Genomic DNA, 13,448 nt, shown 5'->3' with positions numbered 1-13,448 from the left:
CTATACTGCATTTACTAATCAATCTATTGTCAGGAGCATCTGGCTTATTGCCAGTTTGGGGATACCACGAATAATGATATCAGTGTTGTTATACACATCTCCCAGGACACCTGTGCACAGGCTTCTGTTGGACAGGGGTCAGGTCAGGGGTTATGGAGATCTTCAACTTTTGTAAATCATTCTAATCTGTTTCCAAACGCTCATACCAGGTGACACCTCCACCAAGCTCTGTAAAAATTCTACTATTCCACACTGCCAGCAGAACGTGATATATTGCCAGTCTTCCTCATTCCAGTGGCACGCCGTGGTATCACATGAGGTTTTATTTTGCATTGTCCTGATGACTAATGTGGCTGTGTACCCTGCCATACGTTCACTGGTTGCCTGGATGTCTTCTCTTGTGAAATGCCTGTTACACTCATGCTCACTTTTTTAGCACATTGTCAATCGTTTTTTATATATTGGCAGGGGTTCCTGATATATTCTGGATCTGAAACTTTTTCATTACATGTATTGGAAATATGTTCTGGTGGCTTCCAATTAATAACACTTCTTGATAAATAGAAATTCTTAATTTTAATATAGTTCAAGTTACCAAGCTTTTTCTTTATGAAGTGTTCTAATGCTTTATGACCTATTTAAGAAGTCTTTTCCTGTCTCAAAGACATGTAGATATTCTTATTCTTCATTATCATCTCCTAAAAGCTTTACTGTTAGGCCTATCACATTCTTGCTAATAAATCTACAAGGAACTGATTTTGTGTGTGGTATGAGGGTGGGGGCAAGTTTGGGTTTTTTTCTGAGGAGAGTTAACTGTCAAGGGCGGGACCAGCTAACTGTTCCAAAACCACTTACTGAAAAGACCATCTACTTCCCACACTGTGGTGCTACGCAGTCTATCTTGATGCCAAAACTACACTTACTTCAGTTGCTATAGTAGCTTTGTAATAAATCTTGATATCTGGCCTTCTGTAACTTCTCTCAATAATGTTTTACATTTTTTCAGGGAGAGGTTTTAAAGATCTCTTGTGAGATCTACTAAAAGAATCTGATGTCTTTTACCCTAAAAGATATAATGTCATTTTATTTAATTTTTCATTTAAAATTTTAAATAATTTAAACATCATTTTATTTTAAACAATCTCATTATATTTTATTTTCTGTTCCTTTTATATAGAAAGAAAATTAATGTTTAATATATTGACTTTGTATCCAGCAACTCTGCTAAATTTAGCAACTATAATAAACCCGTGAGTTCCAGTCTATATACAATACACTCATATCAATAAATAATAATAATTTTATTTCTTTCTTCTTTTCTCAATCGATCCTTTTACCTTTTCTTTTTCTTCCCTTACTGCAGTTAAGACACTGAGGTAGTAAGGAAGGTCAGTTCCTAGTAGGCTAGAAATCTTACAGATTGTAGAAACTTTAAGGAGAGTAGATTCTACCCACTTTTACAGACAATGCAGGCAAAATATGGCAGAGATAGATCTTAGGTTTGGTTTCCTAGCCTCAAAATAGAAGAGAACCAACCAAAAAAAAAAAAAAAAAAAAAAGCCTCAAGAGTGATGGAAACTATTAAAAATAAAACCCTAGGATGGGTGTGGTGGCTCATGCCTGTAATCACTCTAGGAGGCCAAGGTGGGTGGATCATCTGAGGTCAGGAGATCAAGGCCAGCCTGGTCAACATGGCAAAATCACGCCTCTGCCGAAAATACAAAAATTAGCTGGGCACAGTAGTGGGTGCCTGTAATCCCAGCTATTCGGGAAGCTGAGGTAGGAGAATCACTCGAACCCAGGAGGCGGAGGTGGCAGTGAGCCAAGATCAAGTCAATGCACTCCAGCCTGGGCCATAGAGCAAGACTCCATCTACAAAAAAAAAAAAAAAAAAAAAAGAGAGAGAGAGAAAGAAAAAAATAAATAAATAAAACCCTAGATTCCTTATGAAATCCTCCAGAGCGAAGTAAATTTTCGGGCCATAATCGTGGCTTATGGCTCTAGATTTGCCAGCCACAATCAGGAGGCTGACAGTGCTGAGTATCTCTGCTTGCTTTTCTCAGATGCTGTAAAGTTTAGTTCTCACAACACCTTTCAAGGATGATACTACTGCTTCCATTTGACCAAAGAGGAAATCGAGGTACAGTCATGTTCAGCAATTTCGCCAAGGTCATACAAATGAAGAGCCAGGCCAGGAGTAAAATCCAGGCAGTTAGACTCTGGTGTTTGTCTCTAAACCACTACACTCTATTTCTTCTTTAGTCAAAATCTCCAAGTCTTATATGGTCATTTTAATTTTTTTTTGAGATGGAGTTTCACTCTTACTGCCCTGGCTGGAGTGCAGTGGTGGGATCTTGGCTCACTGCAACCTCGGTCTCCCGGGTTCAAGTGATTCTCCTGCCTTGGCCTCCCGCCTCCCAAGTAGCTGGGATTATAGGCATGCACCACTACGCCCAGCTAATTTTGTATTTTTAGCAGAGACAGGGTTTCTCAACGTTGATCAGGCTGGTCTGGAACTCCCAACCTCAGGTGATCACCCACCTCAGTCTCCCAAAGTGCTGGGATTACAGGCATGAGCCACCGCACCCAGCCAAGCTTACATTCTTATCTGTATTTCTACTTAGTTCAACTGTGATCATAAATATAGAGATGCTTTTGTGTATAATTAGTAAGGAAGAGTGTCCTTGAACTTCACTGCTTCACAGATCCTGCATTTCCTAATATGAGTCACTCAATATTTTCAGAAAGCATTTTCCTTATCTTTTTCTTCTGCTAATAAATTATTGCCCTTTATATTAGGACTGCACACAAAACGGTTAGGATATTTCAATATCATGATCCTATGGATAAGGAAAACTGTACAAGTTATATATTCCAACAAAAGTCCAATCTGGTTAGAAAAAATATCAACAAAGCACCTTTCCCTTCATGCTTGTGGGCTTGCTTCCACACACAGCACTGCAATAAACCTTCCTATGGTTAGATGTGTGCTGTGAGTTTGCCAGGTAATTACCAGCATACTCTGCTAGCTACCTCCAAGCAGGACTGTGTCTTATACCTCTGCATATCCTCACACATAAACTGGTACCCAGCACAGAGCTCAATAAATGTTTGCTGAACTCAAGTCTAATACTTTATTTCATCCACAAAATTCTCTTTCAGTCTACCAAATATCTATCGATTATTCACCCAAGATACACATTATACACCAGGAATAGATTGTTTATAAACTAGAATGTTTATAAAAATGCTTGCAGATTACAACAAAATCCAATCAAAAATGAGCAAAAGACTTAAATAGACATTTCTCCAAAGAAGATATAAAAATGGCCAATAAGCAGAGGAAAAGATGCTTAACATCAGTAATTAAAGAAATGCAAATCCAAATCACAATGAGACATCATCTCACACTCATTAGGACGGCTACTCTCAAACAATAAAAGATAATTATTGGCGAGGATTGGAGAAATTGGAACTCTTACGCACTGTTGATGCAGCCACTATAGAAAACAGGAAATAGTATGGCAGCTCCTCAAAAAATTAAAAATAGAATGACTAAATGATCCAGCAATCCGCTCCCGGGTACTAGCCAAAGGAAAGGAAATCAGCACGTTGAAGAGATACCTGCACTCCCATGCTCACTGTGGCACAACAGCCAAGAAATGGAATCAACCTAAGTGTCTGCCAACAGATGAACAGGCAAGCAGCACGCGGTGCATATACACAGTGGTATACTATTTAGCCTTACGAAAGAATATGAGGTTTTCACCTGAGGCAAAATGGATGAGCTTGGAGGACATTAAGTAAAATAAGCCAGGCACAGATAAATATCACATATTCTCATTCGTATGTAAAAGCTAAAAATGTTGAGCTCATAAAAGTAGAGAGCAGAACAGTGGTTATTAGAGCTGGGTAAGGAGAAGGCGGAGATGGAAATAGCTAAAGATTGGCTAATGGATATAAAAGTCCCACTAGATAGGAGGAAAAAGCTCTGTGTTCTATAGCACTGTAGGTGACTACAGTAAATAACACTTTACTGTATATTTTCAAATAGCTAGAACAGATTTTAAATGTTCCCAACACAAGGAAATAAAAAAAGTCTGAGTTGATGTATATGCTAATTACACTGATGAACACAACACGTGTACATTACAAATTGTGTACAGATATTGACATATCACACTGTACTCAGTAAATATGTATAATTATGTATCAACTAAAAAACAGGAAAAGCAAAAAGCGAAAAACAAAAAACTGATAAACATATTTTCATTGAGAGCTTAGGTCACCTGATTTCCCTACCTGTGGTTTCCTGCCCATGGCAAGTGTTCAGTTCGGCCAGAAGCTGGTTAAAATCATCCTGATGTGCAATCCAGTTGTCCTGAAAATACCAAGAAATGAATGAGAGGTAAGTCCGTAGTTTACCTATACTGACTGAGATGATGATATTTTGGAATCAAGGAAATCCAGTGATGAGTAAGAAATTTTAAATCTTTCATCAAAATACTATTTGATAAATTTAAGTGGATTCAAGAAATAATATAGTTAAAATGCTCTTTATTCAGATCAATATTATAAAGGGGCTTCCTGGGAGCTTAAGGCCTGATTTCAAATGTGAATGACTTATCAATCGATAGTCAATTTATAGCAAATAGGCAACCTGTGTGCTAAATATTAAAGTAAAACACAATGAAATTACTATATTTTTCCTCACTAGGGGAAATTATAGGTCAAAGGACAAGAACCATGAGGGACACAGAAATGCTCCTCTTTGCTCAGTAGAACTTAAAATATTCTAATTACTTGCACCAACCTCAATTTAACAAAACTCTGAGGAAGGGGAGGAGGAAGAATCTCAAGTGCCGTGAATCGATGAGCACCCATTCGTAAGGTGGTTACCTAATAAGTTCATTATGAACCTGGCTTTTATAAGAGAATGAAGATCTCCCAAACCAGCGGGAAGCAGGGTTTCAGTGTAAGAATCTGCCTTACTCACATTCTTAAGCATTTTTAAGAATACTTAAGGTAAAGGAATATGGAACAGGTTTACTGGGTAATGTTTCTTCCAAGAAAAAAAGTGTATCTGTATTATCTATCCTTCAACAACTACATTTGAAATCAACCTTATGTAAACTCTTTCTTCAGTGGCTAAAAATTTTAGCTGCTCTAATCCACTACTCAGAGATACTGAACTAACCAAAGTAATTCAATTTACCTAAAGTAATTCTCCAGATTTCCTACCAGATTCTGTTGGCTGCAAAAACTTAGGAACAAAACTTTCAGTTTAGATAAAACCACAGTAGGCCGCTGATTCTGAATTACGGTACCACACATTGAAAGTGTCAGTGTTCAGGAGAATGAAATGAAGTGTGGCACCAACAGTCAGACGAATCAATCAACTGACTGGATTAAAATGTTTACATCTACAAGACTGAAGTCAATTATGCAAAGACACCCAGGAGGCAAGCTGCTGCTCACTTCGTTATTGATGGTGGCTCCGAGTCCCAGGTGGTTATTTTTCACTTGAACTTTAATATGATCTGTGGCTCCTTGCTCCTGAGCCCCTAAACCCTGTGGAGATGAAACACAGAGAGTTAGAACATGCCTCTGGCTGATCCTCAGAAGCAGAGCACTGCTACAAAACTCACAGATGCACACGGCAGTTGTTCTGAGTTTATGATTCTCTCCATCAAATACTTTCACAAAACAACATGGGGGAGGACTCTTAAGTCCTCTGCATCAATTAACACTTCATGGTAAGATTTTCCAGGTAAGGGGAGATCAAGTGCAAAGACCCTAAGGTGGGAAAAAAACTCAGTGTACTGGGAAACCTCAGAGGCACCCGGGGTGGCTTCTGCAGCAAATGAAGGAAATGGGATGGCAGACGGGCTAGATCTCATATAACCTACAGGAGGAATTGGGATTTTATTTTAAATGCGATGGAAAACCACTGGTCTTTTAAGAATGACACAAGCTGATTTCCATATCTTAAAAGATCATTCTGGTTGATGTATAGCAAATGGGCCAGAGGAGAAAAAGGAGGGAGGGAGGGAGACAGTTGAGAGTCTAGAGTCAATCAGTGCAAGTTATGACAGTGGCTGAAGCAGAGTGCTCCCTTGGCCGGAGAAGAATGATGACTGGGGATGGGAGAGGGATGAAGGAAGACGAAGAAGGATGATGGCTGGGGATGCAGGAGGGAAGAGGGAGGACGGAGAAGGATGACGACTGGGGATGCAGGAGGGAAGAGGGAGGACGGAGAAGGATGATGACTGGGGATGTGGGAGGGAAGAGGGAGGACGGAGAAGGATGACGACTGGGGATGCGGGAGGGAAGAGGGAGGACGAAGAAGGACGACGACTGGGGATGCAGGAGGGAAGGGGGAGGATGGAGAAGGATGATGGCTGGGGATGCGGGAGGGAAGGGGGAGGATGGAGAAGGATGATGGCTGGGGATGCGGGAGGGAAGGGGGTGGACAGAGAGGGGTGATGACTGGGGATGGGGGAGGGAAGGAAGTTTTCCCCTAATTTCTAATCTCTTTTCATAGCTCAGATTTTTTTCTGCTTTTCTCCAAAATACCTTTCCTTTAGACCACCCCATCTTCTCTAGCATCCTCTGGCCAAACTTGGAATCGTCATTACTCCAGGCAGTGTTCTGAGGATCCACAGCCCACTTCTGCTTCCGCCGACCTGTAAACGAAAAAGCATCTCATCAGCAATGCACCACCTTTCAGACCTGGAAAATACCACACAGACATACACATGCATAACTCTGTGTGTTTTATGTATGTATGTAAAATATGACATACATTATAATACCGAAATTAATTCAACACCTAATAGAAGGTTAACAGACTGGATCATTTATCCTGGTTTCCCCAATAAATGTAGATTCTAGACATATAAGTTGACTTCTTAAGATTAAAATTGAAATGTTCCCTCACTATGTGGCAAAGCAAATGCTCAATATCCTACAGCTGGGCCTTCCATGCTCAGCCATCAGCACAAGTGAAAGCACCTGCGGACACCAGTGTCCTCATCACCATCAGCAGCAGTTACAGTTTCCCTTGCCATGTGCTACTTCATACAAAACAATATGCAAGACCAAGGATGCACTTAAAATAATAAATGCCAATTTGTCAGAGTGAGACCTGCTCCACATGCTACATGTAATAAAGATTCAGTGTTCACAGTAACCCAGTGGGAGTGGATAGCAGCGTTGTCACTGGCAGGTACAAAAATGTGAGACTTAGAGAAAGAAATTTACCCAACATCCCCAGCAAAAACCAGATCCTTTAAACCAACCTTGGTCCTACTGACTTCAAAGCTTATATTCTTAATCCACAACATACAACAGTCATTACTCTACTGGGGAGAGTCAATTGTACCCACCATACCTGTGACCTACAGATAACACCACCATCCCTCTCACTGAGATGCCCTGAAGCCCTCTGACCCCCCTTTGAACTTCTAAAATAACTTATCTATTTCTTAACATCTACTGTATTAGGGCTATTTATATCCACCTTTCATGTTTCCCATTAAAACATCTTCTCCTTAGGGCTCATATTCATGTCTTTTTTCTTAGGCTTCATTGCAAGAAGTAAAAAAAAATATCACTTTGCCCGCAGCAGTCACTCAATAAATATGTGAATGAAATAAGTGAATAAAAACGAAGAATGGAAAGAGGGTTTGAAAGGAGGAGGGAAGACAGAGAGGAAAAAAGAAAGGAAGGCGCATAACTGAATCAAGGGAGTGGCTTTGTCTCATCGAAGTAACTTTTTTTTAAGGCATATAAATTACTGATCATTATGAACTCAAGTTTATCACTGTAGGTTTTAAGGAAGATTATGGCAAAACTAAAGAACTCCAAAGAATATGAAACCCAAAAGTCAACTGTGGCCAAATGAGAAATTTGGAGGTGTCATTATCATTTACCTGCCACATCAATTTAAACACATTGTCTCACCATCAATACAACCCGTCCTGCCCTGCCCATCTCATCACATAATTAAAAAGTAACACCCCCCCTGCCAAAGAGGCTCACTGTGCCACACATAAAATCAATAGAGGCCCGTAACTATGCACACTTCAGCAAAAGTGGAAGACCTTTACAAACACATGGGCAGAAAAAAAGGCCACTTAACAAAGCAAAACAAGTTGGGCTAGAATTTATAGTGTTTTGCAGGAAAAAAAAAAGGTGACCCAAAAATGCTCCATCTGGCTAAGTTACCACTTTACTTACTTTGGCAAATAATCAACATAACACTGCCTCTGCTAATGAACAACACACCAGACAGACTCCTGTTAACCAGTATTCTATATGCAAGCTGGCATCTCTACGTAGTGCTTGTCAGGGGTCTTCAACGAGGGCTTGTATGAAGGAGACAGTTTTGAGAATAAGCTCACAATCCGCAGTAAGAACTGCACACGCTTCATATTGCATAATCATATAAACAAACTATAATGCCTACACAAGAGATTAACTATTCAATATCAGGTCGTCTCTTCCCCGCGGCCCCCCACCACAATGGCAGGTAGCTTCAACCAATGGGAACGTACAAGTGTTTCCGAATAAGGATGCTAAAGGGGGAGGAGGGAAGCTTCCCATTGAAAATAAGTAACAATGGGTTAAACAAAATTTAATACTGAAGAATCTCCCGGAATGTTTACTATGCAAATGTGCAGATCCTCTTAGAGGAGGCCAGGGCAGGCCTGCCATGCTTCCCAGACTCACTAGACCAGAACCCTGCTTCCCTGAAACATTTCCCGGTTCCAGGGCTGCACAAGTTTCCAGGTATGAAAAATCATGGTAAGGAAAAGACTGCCTCTGAGCTGTTCCCACTGGATCACCTTTTACATATCCTTTGTGATTCTCATGCCACAGTCTGTTCTGTGCTCAGATCTCAGCTTTGTTCATTAACACAGTAGGCCTGACTGATATCCTGTGAAAGGCCTGCTTACAACAGGGAACCCAAGGGCTCCCACTACTGGCAAAACTGATAAGAGTGGCTCATGGTGCCTGTTCATACAAATGATATAAAAAAAATAAAAGATTTTAGTAGTCTCACAAACACTGATCAAAGGAACAGACATACACGAAGAGCAGAGCTATACAGTTTATGGTGAACGCCTGCTTTCCTCCTGGGAATCTGGAGTTTTGGTGCCTGCGAGGTAGAGGGTGCCTATGAGACCAGCCCCCAGGAAAATCCCTGGCACTGAGTTTCTCACTAGCTTCCCTGGTGGGCAATATTCCACATTTGCTATCATAACTCACTCCTGGGGGAGTTAAGCGTGTCATGTGTGACTCACTGGGGGCGGGCTCTGGAAGCTTGATGCCTGGCTTCCCCTGGACTTTGCCCCATGCATCTTTTCCTTGTGCCGACTTTGTTCTGTATCCTTTCACTGTAATGAATCTTAGCGGTGACAGCGACTAGATGCTGAGTCCCCTGCCTCAATCCCCCAGCACATCACTGAATCTGGGGATGATCTTGGGACCCTTGACACAATCTGGAACAGCCATGTTTACAGCATGGCGCTGCACCTCAGGTAGAATGCCCTCAATCTGCAGATCACTATTTGGGATGTATTTAACCAGCCTCCAGCAGGGACTCCCATGTGGAAATCTAACTGTAAATGGGTCTGTTGGGATGCTTTTTGGGCAACTCCAATAAAAACCATCCACACAACAGCTCAATACCACATGACTTATGCTAGGATCCCATGTTGAGTCCCAAGAGCCAAGGGCAGAAGTTTTGAACAATCTCTCAAAATTCAGAGGTTGACAGGAAGGATAGAATTGTTACACTAAATTAAATTTGGCCTGAGGATGCCTCCATACTTGAGTCCTTACATAAGGAACTGCAACCTACTTTAGAACTTAAGCTAAGAGAAAGCCTATCTTAGGAGTATACTCTTGTAAACGTATAACTGAGTCTCAATTCATTACAGCAGCTGAGCTTCACGCAATCACAGGCAGCCAGCTGATTCAAATAAGGCAAATCAGAGCAGCAACCCTAACCAAGTTGTCTCTGTATCTCACTTCTGTTTACTCTCCATAAATGCTGCCTGGCCGAATAGCAGGCTGGAGTTCTTAGAACCTGTTTCTAGTTCTGAAGGCTGCCCAATCCTCAAATCATTCTTTGCTCAATCAACCTCTGTTGAATTTGTCTAAGGTTTTTCTTATTAACAACACCAATCCTAAATATCTAATTACAGAAGATACTATACCCATTTATCAAATGATGGAAAAAAAAAACCCCACAAAACATATATTATCATGACAAGGATCCGACAATTTGGAATAACGCTGGCAAGAGGGGAACTGAAAACACTCTCTTGAAATCATGCAATCTTAATTACTGACGTCTACAAATAACATTTTACACCTCTATACTTCAGACTTTTCAAACTATGTTCATATTCACCATCTCATTGATTTAAGGCCACCTGGGGATAAAGATAGCAAGAGATTTTAGTGGTCTCACAAACACTAATCATAGCAACAGACATAAATGAATAGCAGAGCTAGGGCCAAAGTCGCCAAGTGCATACTGAAGTAAGCAAACATCAAAGAATACCAAAACCATAAGAGACCTTAGTTATCTAGGGTCTAACCCTGACTGCTCATTTTTACCGGAGAAGAAATAGAGCCCACGGATGCAGTCTAATACATATTCAGTTCTATGGGTCTCCGCTGGTCTTACTGGCAAGAATATAACGATACGGAGACAACCAGATCAATTTTGCCATTTTCTAGCTCAACGACTGTGGGCAAATTATTTTCCTTTGAACGTCAATTTCTGCCCCTGTAAACTCAGGATGGTGCCTCACCCACTTCGTTTTGTGCTCCTAGTCTTCCATCCTCTTAGAAAACAGAGTGCTAACAGCATTTATTTCACAAAATCCCTGTGCTGGTGCGGTTGACCTGTTAAATAAGCTGTTTTTGTTTACCGCTCACTACACAACTTTCAAGAAGGCCCCGCTTTTCAGGACCAAAGCACGAATGCCATCTGGTGGCAAGCGACCTTAGCTAAGGAACCATTCAGAAGTTCAGCAGCCTCTCCAGAGACAGGGGTTTCACCGACTCCACAAAGTGAAGATAAATTCATTTACAATTACTCATCCACCCTGCACTCCCCCTCTAAGTGGCTGACGTCCCATGTTTGAGACTTCTAACTCCTTTGCTTTTCTTTTTCTGGGTCCAATACATCTTGCACAATGTGATTACAGTTTGAAGTGATCCTTCTGCTCAACCTTCTCTTTTTAACCTGAGTAAGCTGAAGTCTGGGGGAGTGAAGCAACCAGTACGCGTCGCCACGAAGGGCGGCGGCGGGACCAGTCCCGGGACCTGGTGTTCTGACCCCCTTCGATTCCTCCGTGCGCGCCCCAGGGTGATTCTGAGGACGGCGTCTCCGGACAGTCGCGGTCTCTCTCACTAGCAGACCCGCGGATAACTTTCGGGGAGCTCTGCGGCAAGCGGACAAAACGAGCCAGGCTCCCTGATCCCGGACCCCATGCGCCAGGCGCACTAGGAATCCGCGCCCCAGCCACTCAGGGCTGCCGTGCGCGACACTCGGCATCTTCAGCTACGCGCCCGGGTCGGGCCTCCGCTTCCGACACTCACGCTCAGCCAGCATCGACATGTCGCAGAGTCTGTGATACCGGGGCCTTTGGACCTGGGTGACTGCGACCACTGGGCGGGCAGGAGGCTCGAGGAGAATCTGAACGCGTAACTCCCTCGCTGGCAGACTGCAGAGCCTGGGACGCGTGCTGGTGACGTCAGTGGCGCGCGACTCCCTCCTCGAGCACGTGGCGACGAGGGGGCGGGGTGGGGCGGGGCAACCTGGGGCGTGTATGGGACTACCAAGGGCTGATGGGGCGGTGGCCGCCCGGAGGGAGGCGGAGAAAGGAGTACGTATTGGCTCATTGGCTGGAGGGAGTGTGCGTACTAAGTGATTGGATGTGAGCAAAGCCCGCCAGGGCGCGACTGCCGCGCAGCACGCGTTCACATGGGTTACCTGCAGGGTCTCCATGAGGAAGCCCTAGGTGCCGGCAGGGACGCCACTGGAAAGACGTGACCTGCCCTCAAACAGCTTAGTATGAACGCTATGGACAAGGAGTTTGAAAAACTTGGCTGGAGGGGAGGAATTTGCCCTGTAATGTCCCATCTGTTCTTCATACCCTATTTCTGCTTTGTGAGATAAAGAGATGGATGATAGACAGATAGATAACAGAAAATAGGTCTGCTATCTGTTTATCGCTTTTTGTGTGGGACCCCAAGTTAAACAGGTAGCTAGTTCTGGGGAAAATGTTTTTTCTTTAATAAGGCAAAGGTTTTATTGATTTTCTCCACCACAAGGCACACACTGGAACGTTGCCTTTATCATATCCATCTCTGTATTTGTACCAGCACCTCGCAAAATAATGGGAGTATGGTAAGGCTCCATAGATGTTTGCAAAATTAATTGAGTGTCCCTGTCTCCAGGGGAGTTCTAATAAGATCCTAGCAATAACACTTTTAGGTATGGTAAAGAGATGTTTTTGGATGAGTGACTCTCCAGTAAACTTCAGGTAACTGCACACAGAAGCCTTTCCCACATAAAAGGAAGGTAAAAAGAGAAAGAGCACCACTGAAGTGCTTCAGTTGTCCTGAAGCAATTGAAGGACTAGATTCTTGTTTAAAATGAAATTCTCCCTTTAACTAGAAATCTGGACAAAAAACGTAAACTCTAGTTTCATAAAAGTTAGAACAAACACAAGAGGATGCTTACAGCTATCAGTGAATACCCGGGGGATCGGGGAGGCAAGTGAATGGAATTTTCCCAGCCAAGTCAGGGAAGGTGTGACATAAGTTAAAAGGTTAAAAGCAGGGCGTTGGACTCAGGAAGCCAGGATCACAGGAATCGTAGGATAATTAGCAGATCTGTTTGATTATGCCAGAGAGAGCGGAAGGTAGTTATACAGAATGGAGAATACTGAATTGGTCAGGAAATCAGTGTTATTCAAGTACCTCCTATGCTGGTATATGATTTCAGAAAGGTAATCTTGTCTGTAAGATGGCCAGGAAGATTGAAGCAGACATTTATGGCCTGTTGCCATGGTTCTGGTGGTAAATGGTTGAATTATCATTGGATCTTGTGTTACAATCAGTTGTCTCCTGGAGATGCTCAGTTAGAGACCACAAAGGAATATTGTAGAAGGGACTCTGCCTTTTGGTGAATGCAGGATGGTTTCCAAATTTTGTTCCAACTCCAGGAATCTGTATGGCTATAAAATATTAATGGAGATCATCTACCGAAAAAAAATATTGTTAAGTTTGGGATTTTAAAAAAATTACAGAATCTTGTTTGTATTTTAAATGGCCAGCTGGGAGTGGAAATTGCACTTGTCAAAAGAAGGTGATCCATCCAAAAGAAGGTAAGGCACTCCATCTTGTCCTTCAGTCTCTTA

The 13,448-nt window shown here is 42.3% G+C and overlaps 1 protein-coding gene across 4 annotated transcripts in view; it reads right to left on the bottom strand.

Annotated features, from left to right (window-relative positions):
- The window catches only part of PINX1 (PIN2 (TERF1) interacting telomerase inhibitor 1), a 74,632-nt gene extending 62,855 nt beyond the window's left edge, over positions 1-11,777 (bottom strand). For 2 of the 4 annotated variants that reach the window (XM_032268379.1, XM_032268382.1), the window contains exons 1-4: positions 11,623-11,777; positions 6,577-6,686; positions 5,479-5,571; positions 4,303-4,381 (exon numbers count right to left, since the gene is read on the bottom strand). In XM_032268379.1, coding sequence (XP_032124270.1) covers positions 4,303-4,381; positions 5,479-5,571; positions 6,577-6,686; positions 11,623-11,641 — 301 coding nt within the window. In that variant the 5' untranslated portion in view covers positions 11,642-11,777. Of the gene's footprint in view, positions 1-4,302; positions 4,382-5,478; positions 5,572-6,576; positions 6,687-11,266; positions 11,595-11,622 lie in introns of those variants that run through there. The other 2 variants (XM_032268380.1, XM_032268381.1) reach the window with 2 other exon arrangements.
- Positions 11,778-13,448: the final 1,671 nt, after the last annotated feature.

Source organism: Sapajus apella, unplaced genomic scaffold, assembly GCF_009761245.1.
Source record: "Sapajus apella isolate SASKATOON/1434 unplaced genomic scaffold, GSC_monkey_1.0 scaffold180, whole genome shotgun sequence".
Lineage (NCBI taxonomy): Eukaryota > Metazoa > Chordata > Mammalia > Primates > Cebidae > Sapajus > Sapajus apella.
Note: the sequence above shows the minus strand (reverse complement) of the source record. Positions and strands in the feature narration are given on the sequence as shown.